At 43.4% G+C, this 22864-nt stretch overlaps 2 protein-coding genes across 2 annotated transcripts in view; one reads left to right on the top strand and one right to left on the bottom strand.

Annotated features, from left to right (window-relative positions):
* Window positions 1–809: 809 nt before the first annotated feature.
* SLC46A2 (solute carrier family 46 member 2) lies at window positions 810–6332 on the top strand. Its single transcript, XM_065657203.1, has 4 exons — window positions 810–1878; window positions 3475–3558; window positions 5124–5280; window positions 5696–6332. Exons 1-4 carry the CDS (start codon window positions 810–812, stop codon window positions 5751–5753), a joined length of 1368 nt encoding a protein of 455 aa, XP_065513275.1. The 3' UTR covers window positions 5754–6332.
* A 4776-nt stretch (window positions 6333–11108) lies between these two features.
* SNX30 (sorting nexin family member 30) overlaps window positions 11109–22864 on the bottom strand; it is a 49767-nt gene continuing 38011 nt past the window's right edge. The window contains exons 7-9 of the mRNA XM_065656565.1: window positions 19867–19953; window positions 14243–14395; window positions 11109–12452 (exon numbers count right to left, since the gene is read on the bottom strand). Of these exons, the coding sequence (XP_065512637.1) occupies window positions 12393–12452; window positions 14243–14395; window positions 19867–19953 (300 nt within the window). The 3' untranslated portion in view covers window positions 11109–12392. The remainder of the gene's footprint in view (window positions 12453–14242; window positions 14396–19866; window positions 19954–22864) is intronic.

The raw sequence follows: 22864 nt of genomic DNA, 5'->3' as shown, positions 1-22864 counted from the left end.
TGCCTTTGGATAAATCGTGAATTTTTCTCCTCCTCTTGGAAAATCCCACGTTTTAAAGCCAAAGGATGCAGCGGCCAGAGTGGCAGCCATGGGAGGCAGGTCACCAAAACCAGGCTTTTCCCCTTTTATTTTTGGTGTAAATATGTGACTGCATTGTTGAAACAAGAATACCATAAGGGGCATAATGCAGCAACAAGGCAGGCAGGACAAGGTAAGGGCAAAAGAGCCAATGACATATTTGTGTGGAAGAAAGGGAAAAGAGCTGGTGGTAAGGGGAATTCACAAATTACCTGGCAAAAATGCGCTCAGCTATCCTCTGCCCCCACAGCCAGCCTGAGAGTCCTCTGACTTGTGAAGGATGCCAAAAGGGGAGAAAGAAAAATTAAAAAACCAAACCAAGAGAAAAACAAACCACCACCCCAAACTGCAGCAATTAGTTGATCAGGGCATTTTCACTTCCTAGGCTGGGAGAAATTCCCCTGGGTCATCTGACCTCTGTTGAAACCACACCAGGAAGAGGAGCAGCGGCAGCTGGCGGGTGCAGGGCGTTCTCCGGCTCTACAAAAGCCTCTAGTTCGTGAGCCAAACATCAGAGCAGCGCAGGGATGTGCGTGCGTATACATAGCAAGGCGAGGTGCAAATATCCTCCCAGCCAGATCATCTCTTGCACAACTCTCTGACTCCCTGCAGCCCGGCGGACCTTCTGTTTTTACCTCCACCGCTCCTCTCCAAGCATGCATCCAGAGCAGAGCTTCTGAAGAGCCATTTCCCACAGCTCATCTCCCTGAAAACAGGTCATCGCCAGCAGCATGGTGGGGGTGACAGTGATGAGGACATGGATTGAGCCGGTCGTCGCCAGTTCCCAAGTGGCCAGTGCCTTCTACGACACGGCATTGCTGCTGGTGGTGAAGAACTACTACAACCAGACCAATGCCACCACTTCCTCCCATGCACTGGAAGATGCTCAGCAGAAGGCTGTCTCTAATTTTTATATCATCTACAACCTAGTCCTGGGACTGAGCCCCCTGGTGTCAGCCTACAGCTTGTCCAAGCTGGGGGACAGGATGCATCGGAAGATCCCCATCTGCATCCCTCTTCTTGGCTACTTGGGCTCCAAAACTCTCCTGCTCCTCCTGATCCTGCTGGGCTGGCCGATCGAGGTGATGTATGGGGCTGCTGCCTTCAATGGGCTGACGGGTGGCTTCACCACATTCTGGGCAGGTGTCATGGCTCTGGGATCCCTGAGGTCCTCTGAGAGCAGGAGGTCTCTGCGGCTCATCATCATTGAGCTGGTGTACGGCCTCGCTGGCTTTCTGGGAAGCATGGCATCTGGCTACCTCTTTGTTGGCTTCAGTGACCGCTATCGAGAAGGCACTGTGCTGGTGAGCTGCAGCATCGCTTGCTATGCTTTCTGCCTCTTCTACAGCATTTTTGTCCTGACAGTCCCCAAGCCAGCAGCTTCCTGCCCAGACGAAGGCAAGAGTGCCAAGGAGGTGGACAGCCAAATACCAGCCCACACAGGAGCAGCAGCAGGAGGCAGTTCCCAACCTTCAGAGAGCAGCAGCTCCACTCCAGTATCCCCCTCAAAACTTACCATCATCATGCTCTTTGTGGCAGCAATCCTCTATGACCTTGCCGTGGTTGGTGCAATGAACGTGCTCCCACTCTTCCTGCTCAGGGAGCCTTTAGGCTGGAACGCCGTGGAGATTGGCCACGGCAATGCTGCAGGGTACGTGATCTTCATCACCAGCTTCCTAGGGGTATTTGTGTTCTCCAGATACCTGAGGGACATTACCATGATCGTGATTGGAGTGGTGTCCTTCAGCGCTGGCATCCTCATCATGGCTTTTGTGCGGTGGACATTCCTGTTCTACATCGGTGAGTCGAAGGGCCGGTTGCACAACGAGTGCACCCTTAGAAAGGGGCCGGGGTGTTTTGGTGTCAGGACAAGGGCTTGTGCTCTGCTTCACTGCGAGTTTCAGAGCAGGGAGCTCAGCAGACCCACCACAGGAGCAGTTCCCAAGAGGGCTTCATTACCATTCCCCTCTCCCCACATCTCCCCTCCTACTCTTACACCCAGCAAGCTACAATATCCAGAGGAGGCAGACGCTCCTGCCAAGGTTTGGTTTAAGGCTGGTTGACTTGTCATCCATCACTTGGTCAGAGCCCAGATCTGGGCAGGGGAACAACGCTTACGCCACAGAGGGGTGGGAATTGTTGCTGGGTACCTGTACTAGTTAGACTACGCCGCTGCATTAATGGGAAGCACTGGCTTCTTGTGAGGTAAGGCTTAAGGCTACAACAGAAAAAAATTGGTAGAAGTTTCCTATTAAGCTAATATCTTAAGATGTGATTTATTTTTATTACATTAAGACATTCACGGCTGATGGGAAACTTAATAGTGAAACACTGGAGCTACTTTAGCAAGCAAAAAATCATGATAATGTAGTGCACAAATGTACAAATGACCAAGGGACACGTAACAATAGATTAGGCAGCATCCCATGATGAAGGAGGTAGCCTCTGCAGGAACACAGAAAAAAAAGCCCAAGAACTGCATCCACTGTGACAATGAGATGGATGATTCATATCTGACAAACAGTTTCATGTGTTGCATGGCTTTGAGGTTTTGCTTCTGAAAGCAAGAAAAAGATCTAAGAGAAATGCCCTGAAGTGATTTTTCTGTCTGCCCCTACAGAGAATGAGAAATTGAAAATCAAAGTTATTCTAAAGGGAAAGATGGTAGGATATTTTGTTTGTGCACTAAGCCAAACATTGAGTGAAATTTTCAAGGGATTTTGTTTGTTTATGCAACCAGCCCAGAGAATAAAAGATAAAAAAATTTTTTAAATGCTTGTTTAATGTTAAGTCCCTCATGAACGCACACTACTACACAGTGGGCAGGATGCTTATTCCCTGCATTGCAGGAACACCTTGGTACACTACACATGGACCACGTCTTCACTGAGGCTGGTTCTGCTGACAGGAAGATAATTCAGCTCCCTACAAGTTTCCACACTAGAGAAAGCCTAAAATACTGCAAGCCAGAAGCAGCAAGGTAGAAAACAGCTATAGTGTTACACAGGTACTGTTCGTGTCAAAGCCGTGTATTATAGCATGGAGTGCTCTCTCTGCTGGTTGTTAGACTTGAATCATTGGTCTCCCTATCTCAAAGGACAATGCTATATTCCATCTATGCTGGGATTTGGGGCTGAGACCAAGAGACCATGGCTGGTTTGGGCAAAGTACCTCTGCTAGTGGGAAGAATATGTGGCTTATCCACCATTGCTTGGATCAAGTGAGGACCTACACTGCTACTAGAGATTCGCATTTCTTCCTGGTACTCAAGGGACAAGAAAAGCTGAAGCAAAGGCCCTGCCCAAGCCAGAGGCACATAGTCTTCAAAACCAGAGGTTGTTGTGTTGGGAGACAAGGAGCAGGTATGATGGTAACTACATTTTTCTTGCATTGCAGCACGGGCAGTGATGCTCTTTGCCCTCATCCCCTTACCAACCATCAGGTCCATGTTATCCAAGCATGTCGAAGGATCATCCTATGGTAAGTGCTTTGGTTACCTTACTGATCAAAAAACCCTCAAATCCCTCCATTCAGCCTAAGATACAAATAGAAATGTAAGTTATTGCTGCAATCTGTGCTTTGCGCAACAAAACCAGAACAGTTGGTACTGCAAATGGAAAGGGAGGAGTATAGAAACTTGCAGGACAAGATTGTCACTTCCAAGCTCCCCGCCCTTGGTTGTGTCATCATTTATTCACAAAATTTTCGGCATGTGCTTCAAGAGATTACCACCAGCATGCAGCTCAAAGGCAGGGAAAATATCTGAGGTGCTGCTCAAAACACAGTGCTCCAGGGAAAACCAAGAGAAGCAAGATGGTGAGTTGAAGCTCTGTGATGGACCATTATATTTGGCTTCTTTCACTTCCAGTTTTGGGAAGGATGTATTTCTTTCATCTTTTTTCAGTTATGCTCTCTGGATATGTCTCCAAGTGTTGCCTGGCAATTTGTTCCTGTCAGACCATGATTCAACTAACAAAGGACAACTTTTGCATAAAAAATGTCCCTTTTTGGTAAACAGAAGCAGAAATTCTTTTCTATTAACATTTGTATTATAAAATAGTAAAATATACGTATTTTACAACAGTATATGGAAGGCTACAATTTTTACCCCAATGAATTGGATTTAGACACAACAGACAGGACTGACCATGCATCCAAATAGCACCTCAGGCCCATGACTGCTTGTGTCTTCTCCAAACATGTTACCACGCCATCCTTTGTGTCCTTTCCCTTCTGCCATATGGTCACAACACTGCTCCACCACCAGTTCATTCCCGATGCTCGTGGTCCTCAATGTGCTCTGTAGCAAACTCGCCTCCCTGCCACAAATAGCGCAACTCACACCCCAAATTAATCATTGTTGTTAATTGTAATGTTGTTTTTAACCTCCACCATGAACCACGCAGGCTGCACCTGATTACAGCAGTAGAGCAGCTCTTGAGCAGGACCACATGAAGCAGAGCAGCCCTTGTACCTCCTGGTTGCAGCGTGCTCAGTGCACAGCCCTGACCTTGCTCCCCTTCCCCCATTTACCATGGCAGAAACAGAAGGGCACACTTCAATAAAAAAAAGCTGTTTCGACTGGGATTCAGTTTCTGCCTTTCATCCTCCCTAAGTATCATACAAATCACACACACCTCCCCATTTCAGGCATTATTATCATTTTAAGCCAGTAGACCGCGATGGGCCAGGGCAGAAGCAGAACCTAACTAAAACCTCTCCTGTCCTGAAGATGTTAGCCCAAGACTACTTTTCTACCTCCTATGAAAAGGAGCATTTATTAATCATTTTACTGCTGCTCTTCCAAGCAGCTGCCTCTACATCTAGACTGTGACAGTTTTCTAGCTGTATCTTTTGTCCTATACCTAAAAGAAGAGAAAGTCACTTAATTTTGGTCCAGAACAGCAGCAGATACAAGCTCATGCCATCTGGCACTTGTGAAGCCACGACCACATTGCTGTTCCATGCAGTGGTGATCCAGGATTCATCAGGGAGTTACCAGACTCTTTTTCTCACCAGTAACAAACTACATTCTTGCTTTACAGGTAAGGTGTTTGTCCTGCTGCAGCTGTCTTTAGTCATCACGGGAGTAGTGACATCTACGGTCTACAACAAGATCTATCAAAACACAATGAACTGGTACAGCGGCTTCTGTTTCATTTTGTCTTTCCTAGTTGGCTGCCTGAGTCTCCTCCCTTTAAGGTAAGGAAGGGGAAAGGTTTTGTCCAAAAGGACATACTGTATTTTCTCTATGCTTCCTGATTCTAGGTCTGGAGTGTACAATAGAGATGGGGAAAAAATGCTGAATTTCCGAAGAAAAAAAATTGGAATAACTGCTTTTTAACACGTTCTCCAAACAGAAGTCAGCACCATTATTAGCACAAACACAGGGATTAGGACTTAAAGGCTGAAAGATGACACATGGTGCCGGTTGTACAGAAGGGTAACTTACACAGAGGCTGGCAGATCCTTGAGGGGAATCACAGGAGCATTCAGCCAATTCCAGACACCACAGAATGGTTTAAGCTAAAGAAGTGATGGGGAAAAAGCAAACCATAGTTTGAGAAAGTAGCTTGCTGGCCCTTCTTGTAACCTGCCATGTTATTGCTCTTTACAGCATTGTGGCCATCAAACAACGTTCAACCACTGGCTCTCTTCAGATCCTGACCAAGTGACAGAGGTTGTACCAGCTGAAGCATCTTTTCGTCTTTATCAACTCTCTGAGATACTGAAGTGGATCCTCAGTACAGGAAGCATCTCATGTATGTCTCCAGTTCACGGCGTGCCACAGCCTCCAAGCCTCTGTGCTCATTCAGGACAATGACGTTTGCCTTGTTATTTCTGCAGTATCTCATCTTGCAGAGTACCTGCATTGGCTATTTCACACCAGCAGTCTTCTGAGCATTTTGCTTTCGTGCGCAGCTGGTTAGCAACAGTGTAGAGGGACCAGAACAGAGTAGAAATGAAAAGGGCGATTCTAGACACATCATTCAATGTGGAAGGGGAAAGCAGAGGATCGGTTTTCCGTTAGTTCCTTTTTGCCTGTTAGTTCAGAAACATCAGGGCAGTCCTGCGACACTAGCTGACAACGCAGAGGTCCACAAGCCACACACACGCAGTTGTCAACAGGACACAGCTGCTCTCTGAGTGCTACAGAAGATGTGTCAACCCAGCCCATCAATGTTATGTAAAAAACCACTAAATACAAAAATGCAACTGTAAAAAAAAAGTAATATTAAAGACACTTTCATTAGTAATCCCTACAATAAAACAGTCCTGAACAGATGTTCACGCCCTCAGCTTCTGCGAGATTGTCCCACTGTCCCCAGACAGTGCTTTAAGAGAGCGCATGGGAGGACACCTATGACTCAAGAACCGATACCAGCATTTCAACTCACACCACGAGGTTGTTCTACTCTCGTAACAGGTTAAGTAAGTGCAGCGCACTACTCCTACAGGCTTTATGGAGGTGTAGGGACACTGATGCCAGGTAACAGTCACCTTGTTACCCCACCTTTATGCTGGGTGAAACTCCCAACAGAAGGAACTTCATACAATATAGGAACTGGCATGAGGTGTTGTCAGCTAAATCCAAACATGATTCAGAAGACTGGCACACCCTGGAGGGATCAGGGCTTAAACTATGTGTTTAGTTACATGCTAACTGAATTAAGAAGGAGTAAATCTTTCCCAAACTCATGGATTAAGTAGAGGCAAGTTAAAAGCCCTTCAATAACTGAAATAATCTGGAGGCAAATCAGGCAGCTTCAGTTGGAGCCAAGGATGCAGCAAGCAGAAGTCAATTATTCATTATACAATCCCTCATTCTGAGGAAGTTGCTGCCACCCATTCCACCCCCATACACACATTCTTGCAGCCTTTTCTCAGCTCCAGGCTTCACTTCCAGGTAATACAGATGTACTACAGCAACAGACAGATGACTTTTAACTAAATAGCAGTGAAACAAGATTTTAAGGGAAGGGTATTTCTGCAGTAAGACAGTGAGCTGCTCAGTAAAATAAGCACACGCATCGTTTCAATGGCAAAGGCTGCAAAAAATGAAACTTTATCTCCTAGTTAAAGGAGTCTTCTTTTAATACATTTATTGGTCCATTCCGTTAAATTAATTGAGGTAAACAAATGGTGCATTTTAAAAAAATGTACACACTAATAGAGAATTACAAACAGTTTTACCTCAAAGCGTTTTTCTCCATCAATACTAATTCCATAGTAAACAATGCACAAAGTATATTTATACAGAGATATATGAAAGGGTATAGAAACATGCCAGCACCAGAAGGCAAGACAAGATTTCATAGCCTGTGAGTCTGAACAAGAGCACAGTTGCCAGCTTTGGTCGAGTGCAGGAAACAAACCCCTCCTTCCTATTTTCCTAACATACCGTTTACTATTTCACACAGAGACAAGTCTGTTCACAGCTTTCATTTTGGTTTTTAATGGTATGAATGGTGACTAGTTCTGGTGAGTGGGTTTTTACAGAGGTTGGAAGCGGCAGAGTCTGGGCAGGGAGCTGGCAGCGTTTTGGTCCCCAGTACTGATGCCTTCAACAAGGAGGGCGATGAGATCCACCCCGGCTCACAGCCAGTTCGCCTTCACCTGCATGGCCCAACTCTCCAGGCCTTAAGGAGGGACACAGGGATGCAGACACAGAGGAAAACAGAACAAGGACACTGCTGCTTTATTTTCATATAAAGACAAAAGCCCTTTGGCCGTTTGCAATTTTAAGACTGTCCCTCTGCAATGTGTCTCCTTGTGCAGTGGGAACACGGCACTGGTCCCAACCCTGCTGCTTGACCTGAAGGTATGGATGGATACATCCCTGCAGAGTTAAGGCAAAGGTTTAGCTTCAAAGCATAGAGTACCAAGGCCTTCGAATTAGTCTAGGACAGCAACTAGCCTTTAATGCTTTAGCATGCCGCTTACTTAAGGGAGACCTACCTATGCCTTTCAGAAAGTGCACTATTCTCTGCACAACTACTATGCCTTTGCCATGCAACCTTAAAACTAGCCCAGTTCACTACTAAGTACTTGTATAAGTCAGATACCCCAGCAAGACTCCAAAGTGCTAAGCACAGAATTAAGCATTGCAATTTTATTCCGTAAAATTGGTTGAACAGAACACTTCCAAAAAGTTTAAAATGCAACATTCACACTGCCAGAAGGCAAGTTTATTCCTGTGATACCCAGTTTTACTTTACAAAAAAAAAAAAAAAAAGGCAAGTAGCAACTCCCCTATCTTAAAAAAAAGACCCCATTTTCCTTAGTTATTGGTTGTTGTAGTAGAAGTTAATATACCAAGGGAAAGACTGTTCAACCTTCAGAATTTAAGAAGGCTCAACATCTACTGAGCTAGTTTAGTCTAGTGGTTATCAGCACCAGGATTTTAAACAGTCTGCAACATTAATCATAATTATACTCAGTTAAATTGTGCAAGTTTTAACAAAAGCATGGCTCCTGTTAAAACACTGAACAGTCCCTGGTGGGATGAGAGAGGATTCTTTTGTACCTTGGCATCTGCAGAACCAACATCTGAAGCAATATGCACCACAAACAGGCTATGCAGAGCCACTGCTGCAAGATGACCTTCTTTCTAACACTTAAGCTGTACTCTATCCTTGGCACAAGTGTCAGTGTGACAAAAATCCAAGCAGACTTCAGTGAAGAATCCTGAAGTTTATTCCTTGACACAAGTCACATCAGAAGAGCTCGTGTCTTTAGGGCTGCACCTTATTCCCTTTTCACTTTTCAATGGATACCTGAAAAAAGCCATGATGTTTCAATATCTAAGTTTATTGCAAGAGTCAGAACCTGGTAACAATACACATGGACAATGCACGGTTCACCACTAAGCATGAAACAAGATCTCAGTGCTTACTTTATTGTGCTGGTGCCAGTTAAAGGAAGCAACAAATGTCCCAGAAATTACACAGAAGTATAACCAGGAGAGCAGTGAACTACACATCCTCAGACAGAGCTTGGTCTGGCCATGGATTACAAGGAAAACTGGGCTAATTTAAAGACTGTTGAAGGACCCACATGTTACATAGTCTCTCATAGGAAGGGTGCAACTACTGTTGACATCACTTTGGTGCACATGCAGAGGGTGACCTTAAGTGACTGAACACTCACAAGTTACTCAAAGGTGAAGCTCCCGCACTACTCCTGCTTCCCTTTACCAACACTTCTTACTTTTCACACTCCAGGCTTGGGCCACCCAAAGGAGAGACACCTATCCTGTAAGGATTATGGGATAACATGTCAGCTTCACAAACAGTTCAGATCTCAGCCTCCCACTAACAGCAGTTAACTAAGTGCACCCTTCACAAGCGTCACTCTTTGCATCTCACAGGGGTTTCCTGCTATTTCGTAGTTCTCCCATTTGGCACGGTTGCCCCAAACCTCACAGTCAGGATGCTCCCCACACCTCGCAGCCTCTCCCACAATCACCTAGTGATTTGCAACAGCTCTTTATAAAGAGACTCCTCCATAGCCCATGGGAGCTGAGGGACCCACTACTACGCTGCTTCCACTGCAGCAACGCTTGCTGGGGAATGTTAAGTTTTACTTCCCTCATAGGGACTTAAGACGTTTTGGTGTTACAGATCATGTAAGAAATCCTATTAGTGGCCACAGCCTGAGGAGCATGTTCCAACCTCTCCTTCAAATCAACCTGCAGGTGCCACAGAGCCACATACTGCAACAGGGAACTGCAAAGCCTGCCTGCCTTTCAACAGCTTAGCCAGAAAGGGATTTCCCTGAAATCAAAACATGCTTTGGCCGAGGACTACTTTGAAAGCTATGCTGCAGAATCAGTGGCATCAGATTCAAGAATATTTAAGCTGATCTTCAACAGCTCAACAGTTACATGTTGATTCAAACTTCACTTGGTACTCCCCACTGTCCACTATGCTTCTCATGAATGGCTGTTATGTCAATTGCTAAACTCCCCAGAATGAACACACTTCAGTTTAACAGAAAACTAAGAGGGAACAGGACCTCGGTGTGCTAAGGCATCAGACAAAACCTACTCACCCACAGGAAAAACACATCCACTCATCTTGCTTTTTTATTATTTATAAGGTGAAGGGAAGACTAAGTATTAGTTAAAATTACATTTTGCTCAACTCCCAGTGACATTGCACAGTCAAGTACAAAATTCAATTTATCACATAGGAACCAGCTCAAAAAAGCATGGGAAATAGGGAAGACTGTAGCCCTGAAGGTCAGACTGTTAAATGGTATGCAAGTGCTTATTATAGAAAAGAAAGCTTGAGGAAAACATTTTAGTGCTTCCAGACGATTGCCTTAACACTTCCCTTTCACGAGAAGACCAGTTTGTCACTCTGGACCTAATAGCAACTTAAAGCAGAGTTCTCATTTACACCAAGTAAGTGTATATTGACAAACTGTAAGCTTGAACCAAAAATCATAGTTTGTTTAGTGCCACGGAGTTGTGAATGGAGGCTGTGTCAAAAAGGAAGACCTCTTAAAATGTCTTAAACTTGACTTTTTCACTGAGAGAGCATCATCACATTAGCCCGACAGCTACCACATTGCTGCAATAACTCATCTTGACAGCTGCTATAAAGCCACCAGGCTGAGTAGAGGGACTTCAGGTACACCTGAAGGTGTTCGTGAAGGGATAAAGCCCAAACCAGGCTGGTAGCTGGTAGGTCATCACAGGAGAACACAGAAGCTGCACATATTCAATTACTGCTCAGATTTTTCGCAAGAGTGTTCCTGGAGATCAAGTAATCACTCAAGTTTAGCAGTAAGCGCTCAAAGATATTTATTCCCCCAAATCCCAATATTACACTGATAGCCCCAAACCCCCTCACTTAGGATGGTTAAAAAAGATTTATCTGCATGCTGTTAAACCAAGACTCTGTTCCTGGGAATCACAGCAGCATTCCTAAGGCCATTAACACCAAGTAGGCATTTACTTGATGTCGGACTGCAAGAGAAAGGGGATAAAAGGGACTTGCAGAAGCAGTTACATTTCTAAAGGCCAATAAAAACTACTAAGAAAATAGATCTGTACCAAAAGTAGTCTTAAAAGATTTGCCATGTGGTGCAGTAGACACAGGTATGAACACTATGTGTACCAAACAGGGTACCCATCTACCCCCGACAATCTGTGTAAGGCAAGTTTCACACACAATGATGCTCGGTGTAAGCAAGTATTTGACACTTCTTGTCTTTTGGCTGCTGGGAAAATAAAATAAAAGGGAAAGAAAGCAGAGTTCTACCTTTACTACAGGAGGCACCTTAAGTGACCAAGCCCAAAGTGGCTCTAGTTCAGAAAAAACAAACAAAAAACCCAAAACACCACACAACAACAGAAAAAAACCCAAAAAAACAAAAAGCCCCCATGAATAAGAAAAACCACAAAAACAGAAAAAAACCACTCCACATGTTTAAAGCACTGACCAATAGAATTCCACCACGCAACTTCCAGAGCTAGCTTTAGAAAAAAAATACGCTAAAGAGTCATGTTTTCTTCCACCATTCCTGAAAGCCTTGAAAGGCTGATGTTCAACTCACTCCTGCAGCTAGGCTGATTTTTATCCCCACGTCAGTCACAAGTACACTTCAGCCAACTGACATTACTTCATAATCACCAAGGCAAACAAAGATACTCGGTATGAACCAACAGCATGCCACACTCACAAAAACCACAGTTCATGCTTGCATCACAGGCTATCTGCAGGTGGTGTTGGTGTGTTCTGCAGAGGACCAGCCCAACTCCCACACAGAAAAGTCTCCAGAAACCATTTTATCCAAAGGGAGCATTTGGGCCGTAGCAAACCAGAAAATATTCATTTCCAGGCTTTCCCTGTCCATCCAAAAAAAGGAATAAGAAGGATTGATTAGAGAGTACTATATCATAGGAACAATTATCTTTTGCTTTTTTAGCAGACAAAACAGAATGGTAAAGATGTCATTTGGCACCTTGCAGTAGAGTTTTATTTTCATCTTTTTAGTGTTCCACTCATCAGTTCCTTCCAGACTAGAGAGGTAAGTTTTATCAAGATCCCCGTGCACTTTAACTATGAACCCCAATCACTCCATAGGATAAAGAAGGAACCATTCAAGATAACTCAAAAAGATGAAACATACCCCAGTTTAAACACAGAAAGTGAGGAAAAAATTCAAACAGTTTTCAGAGCATCTATTCCAGCTGAAGTGCAGCTGGCAATTCAGTTAACTTGACAAAAGGAGTCCTTCATACAGTTCCAGTATGTCTAGTGGTACTGAGCACAGAAGTGCTAGACTGTCCAACAAGGTACTTCTTATTTGGTCTCTGGCTTGTCTTGCAATAGTGGTATAATTGACTCCCACGCCGTAAGGCACTGAAGAAAAAAGATTAAAAAAATTGATTGTACATCAGTTCTTACAACATTTGACCAGCCCTTCCAGACCAACAGAATGCAAACAGTTCAAAACTGCTGGCCAAGTCTTTTTAGATTGTTACAGAAGGAGGAAAAAAGGAAACACAAAACCACACCACACACCGCCACACACAGAATCTCAAACAGCAAGAAAGTGTTCAGAAAGAACAGCTGCAGTTTCCAAACAAAAAAAAACCCCACAAATTAAAGTTTTCTAAAGTCATCAGCTGGCCCAAGCCATTAAAAATCATCAGAATATCCAGGATTTCCAAATGCCAAGCTAGATTCTTCTAAACTGAAGAACAGCACAGCTTTCAGATGGGCAAACAAACTGTTTCTAGTAGAATTTCACATCTTTGTGGTGTGACTGTGGGAGAAGGCTGGTTTGGATACAGTGGCGGCTATTATAGACTACCTCCTGCAACCTTATTTAAAAAACCCATGCATATAGGGAAGGTAGTTCAAGGATAGTGTGCTCTGGTACACCTTCAGGACTCAACTCCACTGCACAACAGGCTGGTAGTGCCCAGTATAATAAAATAAAAGCAGAGGCTAGCTTCTGGGTTATTAGAAAGTCACTCCAGCCTTTGGAATAATTTCCTCAGACATGTACACTTTACTCCAGTCCTTGCGCTGTGTATCGCTACTGTCTTTCAACTGTATACAACCCAGAAGTGAAACTGGACAAACAGAGATTGTGGAATACACGTTATTAAACACTGGTAATGGGCAAACTCATCGCCAGATCTTATACCCACAATTCATTGTCAAGCACCTTCCTTCTAATCTTGTCAATTGTACTGAAGGTGAACAAAGTATTTCCAGTTGTGTATCCTGAAGCGACTAGAGACTTTCCTACCAAAAATCATCCTTGCTGCAGCTAAGACTGAAACTAATATGCACAGATTTAACTGTTAATTGAAGGGCCACTGCTGGATGTCCACTGGAGTCTTTAATCCCTCCCTTCACAGCAGTCTCAGAAGAGAGAAAGAGACCAGGGTGAAGGATGTTCTGTGTGACTAGTTATGAACTACTGACAAGATGGACATTGGAAAGGGCAAAGGAAGTGCATATTAAAATTACATGGAGAGGCAGCCTAGCACAGGAAGAAATTTGTGAAGTAGATGTGGAAAAAAGCAATAGGCAAGACGATGAAGTATGTCACCATGCATAAGCCTAGTAGTGTTTAATATATCAATCACTGCACTGGGCAACACTCTTCGAGCATAAAGGAAAATTAGACTGGCAGCATATGCAGTTGAATGTCACGGCCCTTTCAGGACTAGCATTTAAGGGACAGAACTATGCACATGGGGACAGAAACTAGGATAATTTATGCACAACAGGTGTAATCTATATATGGATCCATGACTGTACATTAACCTACGTAGTTTGGTTAATAAAAGGCAGAATCAAGCGATTTTCTGGTTTAGTAATACTACCAGAATATGCAATTTTGTCTTTTTATTGCCACTACTGCTGCTCAGTAATTATTCAACTCAAGAATGCATGAGAGACAAGCATCCAGGATGAAATGCTATTTACAGGGCTGCCTTGCAAAAGACTGCTAGTCTCACACAAATCACTTGAGCATGACCAGCAACTTGAGCAGCTTCCACAGCACTAGAGAACTGATTCAGATGTCCAATATTCTTTTATTGAAAATAACATGAAGATTCCCTGAACAATTATCACCACTTCATTGGAAAATTAACTCCTATTCCTGCCAACGTTCCAGCAGTGCCACATACCTTCTCGTAGTACTGGATGTTTTTATCTGCCATCCCCATGAGTAGCTGCCTAAAGTCTTGTCTTTTGTTGTTCTGCCATCTCTCCATATCTGCTTTCAGGTCAGCATTGAAACACTCTACTCGGTCTTGACATTTCTCAACATCTGTGGGTACCTGCAGGAAGAGAAATGAAGATTGAAACTGTCACTCAGAGTGCTAGACTGCTGGATTCCCCCAGACCTCACCTAGCAAAGCTACAGAGGAAAGGGTAAGTTAGCAGTCCAATAGTTACTCTGATCAGTTACAGCTGCAGGGACAAAAGCCCCAATTCAGTATTATTGAAGAGACAGGATTGCTTAATTTGAACCCTGCCATTTGAGGTGATGGGCAGTTGTGCTTGTACATCTCCATGCCAGACATGGAAGCCAACTGAGGAAGAGCTTGCTAGAGACACACAGAGAAGAAAAGCATTTGGTGCAAGTGCTGACTGCCTAGGCTCACTTCCTAGTTCTCAAACTGAGCAGCTTGACTACAGGTCCAGGGCAAGTTTTCTTTCCTCCTTCCCATCCACAGTGGCACTTGGCGTTTCCTGATTAAACACTAGTGTCTATGAAACAAACATTTACATTTGTCCAAAATCTAGATAAGAAACCTCAATGTTATCTCTTGACCATAGTATGCAAACACCAGTGATCAACTACAGCTGCAAAATAAAATTCCTAAGCCTCCAGTTTCTAGCTTTCACTTTTAACCTTACAGACTGCCTGATAAAAATGTAAGTACAAAGCACTGATGAACAGAATGCAAAGGCAACTGGAAGCATTTCACTGTGGATTGGTTCATTTGCCTTTGGGCTCAACAGTGGACACATAGTCACATGTAAACAACAGGAGAAATCTTGACATATAGACTATTGCAAGCCTAGACCGAGATTTAAGTAGATTATGACAGTAGTCACGAGCCCAAGGTAGATGCATGTTAGGCTAAAGAAGTTGGTGTTCTTTGCTAATGTTTTAACTAACATCATGTATGCCACCAGGCAACAACAGGAACAATTTACAAATGTGTCCTCAAGCAGGAAAGCCAGGAACACTTCTCTCTCCCTTCTCCTTGTGCTGCATGGTCCACACAGATGGGAAGCATGTAACGACATGCAGACTAAGCCCATGACCTCAGAAGAGAAAACCCGTGAGCCCTAACACCAACATGAGACGTGAACTTCCACTCTGGAAGTTGTGACTTGCACAAAGGCAAAGGGCAGAATGACAAACATCTGCAGAAATTTGTAGTGGCTCCTCTCAGACTTGATACTTCCAAGAAATTTCTTTTTCTTTGAGGGGCGTGAATGAAGGAAGAAGATGAACAGATTATGTAAGAAGCTTTTCATGGGTAACAATATAGGAAGTTAGAGGTGTGTTACTACCTTGTAGTTTGGCAAGCTACACAACTTAGGAAGAAACATATCAACTCTAGTTCATTCTCCAGGATGCAGATTAGGGCTGATCACTGAAGTATTCCACTAACTAACACTCAAAGAAGGCCCTACATCTGTTCCCCAATAAAGCTACTTGGGACACAGGAAGCACCTCCTTCATACTCATGGGATCTGAGTGACCTTTTATTCACACAACTAGATTTAAACTACAGGCAGCTTGAGGGTTCAGTAGCTACAAACTTACCACGCCCTCTCAGAGCACCGTACTTCTGGCTACACAATCCCCTCTGCTACAACTCCAGACAAAGTCCCCTGTGGGGGACTATGGTGGGTCCGTGGATTCCCTGACAGAGGGCATAGCAACAGAGATCAGCCTTGAAGATATTAAGGCCTACTTGTGAGAAAGATGGGAGTAAAAGAGTATCCAGAGATATTAAGGCGTACCCGTGAGAGAGAAGGGAGTAGAAGAGTAACAGTGATGATAGCAAAATTAGCCTATGAGATGTTACTGCTGTAACTTGTAACCAATAGTGAAGAGACACATGAATTGGTAAAACTATATAAAAATGCACTTGTGGCAATAAATGGCATCTACTACTTTCATCCTGGAAGAACTTGGGCTATGTCGTTTGTCCGTCTCAACCGCGATAGTCCCCTTATAAGCTTCAGACAAGAACAACCAAACCAGTGGCTGCAAAGTTTAGAAGATGCTCTCCTCAAGGCAAGTATGCTCTGCATCACAAGTCCTCTTCTATCTTAATGGGAAACACTAGGCTATCAAGAGAAAGAGTCATGAAGTCTGGAAGCAAAACCACATAAGATTTCCCAATACAATTAAGTTAGTTTCCAAACATTCATCAGCTTCCTGCTTCTTCCGCCAGAATCTGAAACCAGTTTAAAAAAAAAGGTCCTTTTACACAGTCAGTTTTTCTGCAGGTCAGGCTGAGAGGGCTGCTGAGATTGGAGTCACAGGGACAACACAGTGGACAGCAAATGGGTTGTGTATGGTCTACTTAAGAAGCAACAGCAATGAACTCCGGCTAAGTCTCCAAAGGCATCACGAAAGCAGCATCTGCACATGCACCAATCCTGTACATTTCCTTCCAAAACTGCAGCTTCCCAGAACAGAAGTTGCAACAAGAATTTAAGTTAATTAACAGCTTTTAAGCACTTTTTATCTAGTGCAAGGTTAATGAAGAGGGTTACAGTTCTAGCATCAAATTTGGACATTAAGTTGAAACATCAATGCTGATGCTTTTACCTGCTTTCACCAGTGGAGATACTAAGTATTAGCTAGCAACTGGGAACTGAGAAGACAGACAATTGGACTTTGGGGGAAGTCTTCTGATGACTGTTCTCACCTACTCGAATAGCTCAAAAACCCAGACCCCAAAATGTGACAACTGGCTCAAACTCCAATACACTCTAGAAGGGCCCATCACTATTTTAGTGAGTCAATTTAAACTGAGAAGAGATGTATATGCAGGCAAGAACTGAGCACAAAAGTGTATATTTAGGAGTCTGGTCACCTCATTATATGATATGAAGTTCTGCACCTACTCTTATTCCTCTTCACATAATTCTTGAAGAGACCAGAGTCTAAGTATGCCTCACATCTAGAATTTAGCATGGTCAAGTGCAGATGGCATCGCTTGCAGCATAACCATGTCCACTTTTTTAGAACACCTCTACAGCAACGTTACCAAGTACCAAATGGTCCCGAAGCACAACAAATCCATGATTTATTATGCAACTCATCTCTTTATACAATATGTCGGTCTTCCTAGTTTTCTAGAAACATATACTGTTACAAGCTTTTTTTTTTTTTCCTCCTGTAAATACACATGGTCACCTTCTACTTCAACTTCAGCACCGCCATATTTAACTGTTCCCACAGATCATCACACTGCAAAGCCTTGAGGCAGAGAGAATAAATTAGACCATCAGAAGTGGACTTTATCTCAAAGGGAAACAATGCCTGCACTTCACTACACTGGGTGGATTACTGTAAAACCAGCCCCAGCGTGGGTCAGAAATGGGTATGAAGCACTTCACCACTGTACTACTTAGAAATAGAAATGCTCCAGGCTCCACACTAATATTGTTGTGCTAGTGTCAAAAAACACCACACACACTCTACTTTTAGTAAAAACCTCAGCATTCTGAGCAGTACTTGCTAACAGGCATGTACAGCAGCCCTACAAGCCACCTGCATTTATAGGTCAGAGTTCTAGGCTGATCTCAATGTGAGAACGACCCAATGACACCAATGGAGCTTTATAAAACCAATTGGACCATGCGCATAGCAAGTCCCAGCATGCCCTCCAGTGGCAGAGATTAACAAGTAATGATAGGCCCTCATTTCGTGATCCAAAAGTAAGGCTTTTTTTTCCACAAGTTTTTGGTGGGTTTTTTTTGTTTATTTGTTTTGGGTTTTTTTGAACATCACTTACACTGAATCTGCTAAATAACGCCCAAAGCAACACAAATGTTGTTCACTGCATAACCCAGCTCATGACCCACTATATTCTTTTAGTTCCAGCAACTCATAGCCAGAAGACCTCACTGAACGTAGTATGTGCTGCTGGCCACAGCTCTGAGCTACCAGCTCTTACGGATGAGGACATTCCCTCCAGATGGAAAGGATCTGAAAACCACAAGCTAGCACTCTATGAACATGCAAGGAGTTCTACTCATTCATTCAATTTCATCTTGTAAACCACGTAAGAGACAAAAGGAACAAGAAGTTGCGAAAAGATATGCTTATACTCTGGAGAAGAGATGGAAGTACTCAAAAAATTCTTAAGATAGCTATTTAAGTGCTATGATTTACACAATCCCACTGAGAGGTGAGAGGCAAAAACCTTTTGCTAGGTGAGAGATTAGCAAAGTTCAGCAGTTCCATTGCATCAAGATCTACAGAAAGTCAGATGCCTAAAAACCTCAGTTGGATTGCTGGATATGCTAGAGGTTTTTGCCTCCACGCTACATACAACTTGTTAGAATACCTGCTTATACAAAGCTACACTGAGGAAGTAAGAGTACATACCACACCAGCCTGCAGGATGAAGACCAAAATACAAAAGCACCACAAGATACCCAAGTCAGAACTAGTTGTAGAGCCTGTGACAGAGAAGACTAGAAAAACACCAGTTTGCGTTTCTATGCTCTGTTCTCTTCAGCTTCTCAGATTAAAGACATTATGTAAACCTCCTGTAAGATGACTGTACAGTAGTCCTAATACTGGAAAGTCATCCATTAGTTATTAACACAAAGGTGAAAGGGAACCAAAAAACCTCAAGCAGAGGAAGGGAACAAAATGTGTTGTTATTGTTGGTTAAAGCTGCAGTAATTTAAGACAAGGCTCCTGTACATTGCTTCATGCAGAAAGCAGGCAGCAGCATACACACACCGGTTGACAGCTTTGCTTCTAGAAGAAGCTCAGCCAAAACCTGTCACCTAATGACACCTGCCATGTCTGTTCAGCCTCACACAGGAAGACCTCCCTGAGCAGAAGAGGCAAAAATATGACTTCTTCCACAGTCAAAATAGGTGTCCTACAATAGAGTTCACCAAGGCCAGGGCTAGGACCTTAATTCAGCCAGCTGACATACTGCTAAGTCACCAGGGACTCTTCTACCACTGTTTCAGTCAGTGTCACTGAACACTCCAGCTGATTGCTGGCTGTTGTTCAAGCATGATGTAGGTCAGAGCCATCCTGCTCTGAATGGTGGGAGATTCAGGCTAGACATGAGAAAGAAATCCAGGGTAAATTCAGGCTGGACATGAGGAAGAAATTTTGTAAAATGAGGGTGGTGAAACACTGGCCCAGGTTGCCCAGAGAGGTGGTGGATGCCCCATCCCTGGAGACATCCCAGGCCAGGCTGGACGGGGCTCTGAGCAACCTGATCAGGGTGAGGATGTCCCTGCTCGTGGCAGGGGGTAGGACTAGATGACCCTTGAAGGTCCCTTCCAACCCAAACTACTCTGTGATTCTAGATCAGTAGTGCCGAAGTTGCTAGACAGATTATATATGTTCATACCTAGGTCTTTATTTCACAGCAGCTTCCCAAACTTCTGTTCTGTCAGAAATTGCTTATACTGCAAAGAAGCTGTGAGACTCAGATAAAAGCAAGTTTCATTTCTCCATTCTTCTCTAGAAGCAATATAACTGCAACTTGTTTTTTGTAGAGCAGTTTTAAGTGCTAACCTTTGGACGGTCTTCTTTTTTCAAGGCTACTGCTTCCAGTTTTGCTTCATACTCCGCTTGAACTTGGTCTCTCTTCTTCAACACATTCTATGGGCAAGAGAAAAGACAGCTGTGAGAGGTGTCCTGTTGTTCCTTGCCTCCCCAGCCTGCAAGAAACTCCAAAGTGATACAACTGAAGTGATAATTCAGTCTGAAGTCAGGCTTTCAGACTTAATTTGTCCTATTTTACAGTATTTAGGGAGTAGCTTCTAGAAACCAAGAGCAGTTGCCCTCTAGTAACTGGCAGGGTCAGATAAAACTCAACTTTTGGACAAGCTGGAGGCATGCAAGATAGAAGCTGTCATGTAACCATGAACATAACCCTGGACTAAATTCAAGTAATCAATTGACCTATTATTAGCACAGAAAGGATACGAGGAAAAGCATCCAAGCTGTCAAGGAGCAGTGCAAAGCTTTTGATAGCCTCAAGCAGCAGACAGACAACAGTGTGGGCTAAGAGACATGAAGGCCACCACAGAAGGTATTACACCTCCCTTTTCACTTGCAAAAATTCCTCAAAGTCCTTCACAGCAAGCTGTTACACTGTCATGTTACAACAAAAGCTTTGCTTTTAGATCAGTTTAAGGGGGCTGGTTGTTGGTTTAATTTTTTTTAAAAAAAAGTATATAAAAACACAATTTAGGTGAGAAGCACTGAGCCACCTGAGTTTCGCAACCAGTAAACATTTTATTGACAGAATATTCTCAGAATAGAAAGCAAAAGATGGTATCTTTGTCTTGTACTATGTCCACAAGTCAAGATCTCCACTAAGGCTATACTACAGTGTTATAACTTGAAAAGACTAATTTCTGTGGTTGTTTTTAGGAGTATACTAATTAGTATACTAATAAAAAATAAGCAGTTCTGTGCCTACAAGAGTGGGCCACTTAATTCTTTAGTCTTCACAGTCTTCACTAAACAATTAGTCATTTTTTATAACCCAGTTGATGCAAAGTTATCATTAAAAATGCTTAGAGGGAAGTCAGCCAACACTCACTGCTGAGGCACCTGTAAATTTGAACTTCTCTTGCAGCCAACTTGGCCAGTTCATACTTCAAGTCTTCCCTTCTGCCACCAGAAGGAACTATCCCATTAGAACAAAAGGAGTAGGGTACATAGCCATTTTAGCAGTTTCAGACAACGCTAGTAGAGCAGGACTAGTCATGTACACTGCTGCCTACAGCAATACCTATTTAAAAGAGTAGTTATAAGAGCCAGTCTAGCCAAGATCTGTTTCCTAATTAAAGAGGTACAAACCCTGTATCTACTATCATAGTCTTCTCCCTGCTCCCTCTTAAGCTAAGGGACGGTCCCCAAAGAGGTTGCTCTAGACTAGAGACAGGAGACTGCAATCAATATTCCTACAAACTTCAGCCCGTGATAAATGGGAATGGCATCCCATCCACAAAGTTGATACTGGTTTTGGCAAAAAAAAAAAAAAAAAGGGGCGAAACTGCAAAATTAGTCTTCAACACCTTAACTCTCCCTTTTGTCCCCATATTGATGCAAGCAAGCATGCCATTGATCATGTTTGCTTGAAAAACCACAACATTCCCATTCCTTTTGGAATCTAAGCAACTATGTGGAATAGCCCTTAAGTGACTGAGGTTACCAATGCAACAAAAGCCTGAGAGATTTTAATAGGCATTTGTACTTTGTATTGCCTCTTGAACCTGAGTCAACTGAAGTTTCTTCTCAGAAAAACAACTGCCTCCAGCAACTGCATTCAGCCTTTAGGAGCATGGAGTTAGGGCAGTAACCTGGATCCGTACCAGGAGTAGCCAATGATTAACAAGCATCATATTGGCAGACTAGATTCAAAGGGCAGGTGTCTTATTTCTCCTTAAGTGCTCAAGTCCATCCACTGTGGACCATTAACAATATGCTTCTGAATACAGCTCTAAGTATCCATTAATGGCTGACCTGTAAGTGATGAAAAAATATTGCCTTCCATTTTACTTGTCCCATATGTGAAAGGAACCATTTCCCCTGGCACCTCCAGGCAATCTGTTTTCTCAGTTGTCGATGAATGCATTAACGCTTCAGCAGCTTCTCTGAAAAGCTCTGTACCAAGTGTCCCCAGACTTACCACAGCCCATGAAATACTTCTGCTAGTTAAGGCCTCACTTAGAGGAAAAAAAAAAATTTAAAAATAATGAAGGAAAAAAAAAAGTGGGAAGAAACCAACAGAAAAAATTCACACACCACATTTCAGTTATTTGAGGACAGAATTAAACCACTGGTCCCTGTACAAGCAAGATTTAGCTTGCTTTCAGTAGGGCAGGTCCTTCTCCATTTTGTATATAGCTGAAACATTTCACCTTGGCCCGTATGTCAGAAGGAGCTCCAGGAGTTTGCCATCAGTCTTCTTTCTCAAATCAGAATCCTATGCCATTTGCACACCACATAGCTTCCTACTACAACTAGACCTCACAAGAGGATCCTTATTTACTGTGCATCGTTAGAAAGACAGTTAGCTGTCCTTGTGCGGCCTGCTTTGAACATGCATTAAAAGTAATGTCCAAGCCCACAGCTGGGAATCACATCATCTGACAAGCCTTTCTGGCAGCGTTAAGCAAACATCATCCATATAACATTTTCATATCAGCACTGAATTATGGAGAATGGAGTTTGTCCTCTGCACTTGCCTCCCTCTGGAACAGCAGCAAAGTGCAAAAAATGTGGTACCTGTGACAGATGCACTTGACCTCCCTCAGCCAAACCAGAGCAGTTTGGTCCAAGCTCCAGAGGAGCTGAAGGCCTGAGCTGCAGCTGGACCAAGAACTCCTTAACTCCTTCCAGGAGACCCACAAGGAAGCGGAACGGCACACTGAGCACCGATAAGCTGTGGGTTCAGGGAGTCTTGTGCAGACCTTTCCCACTGTATGTGATTTGACTACGAGTCAAATGTTTTATTCTGTAAATATGACAGCCTGGGTGAGCTACTGACAGCTCTCTC

This window comes from Caloenas nicobarica, chromosome Z, assembly GCF_036013445.1.
Source record: "Caloenas nicobarica isolate bCalNic1 chromosome Z, bCalNic1.hap1, whole genome shotgun sequence".
NCBI classification, from domain to species: Eukaryota; Metazoa; Chordata; class Aves; order Columbiformes; family Columbidae; genus Caloenas; species Caloenas nicobarica.
This window is presented reverse-complemented; position numbering and strand designations above follow the sequence as displayed.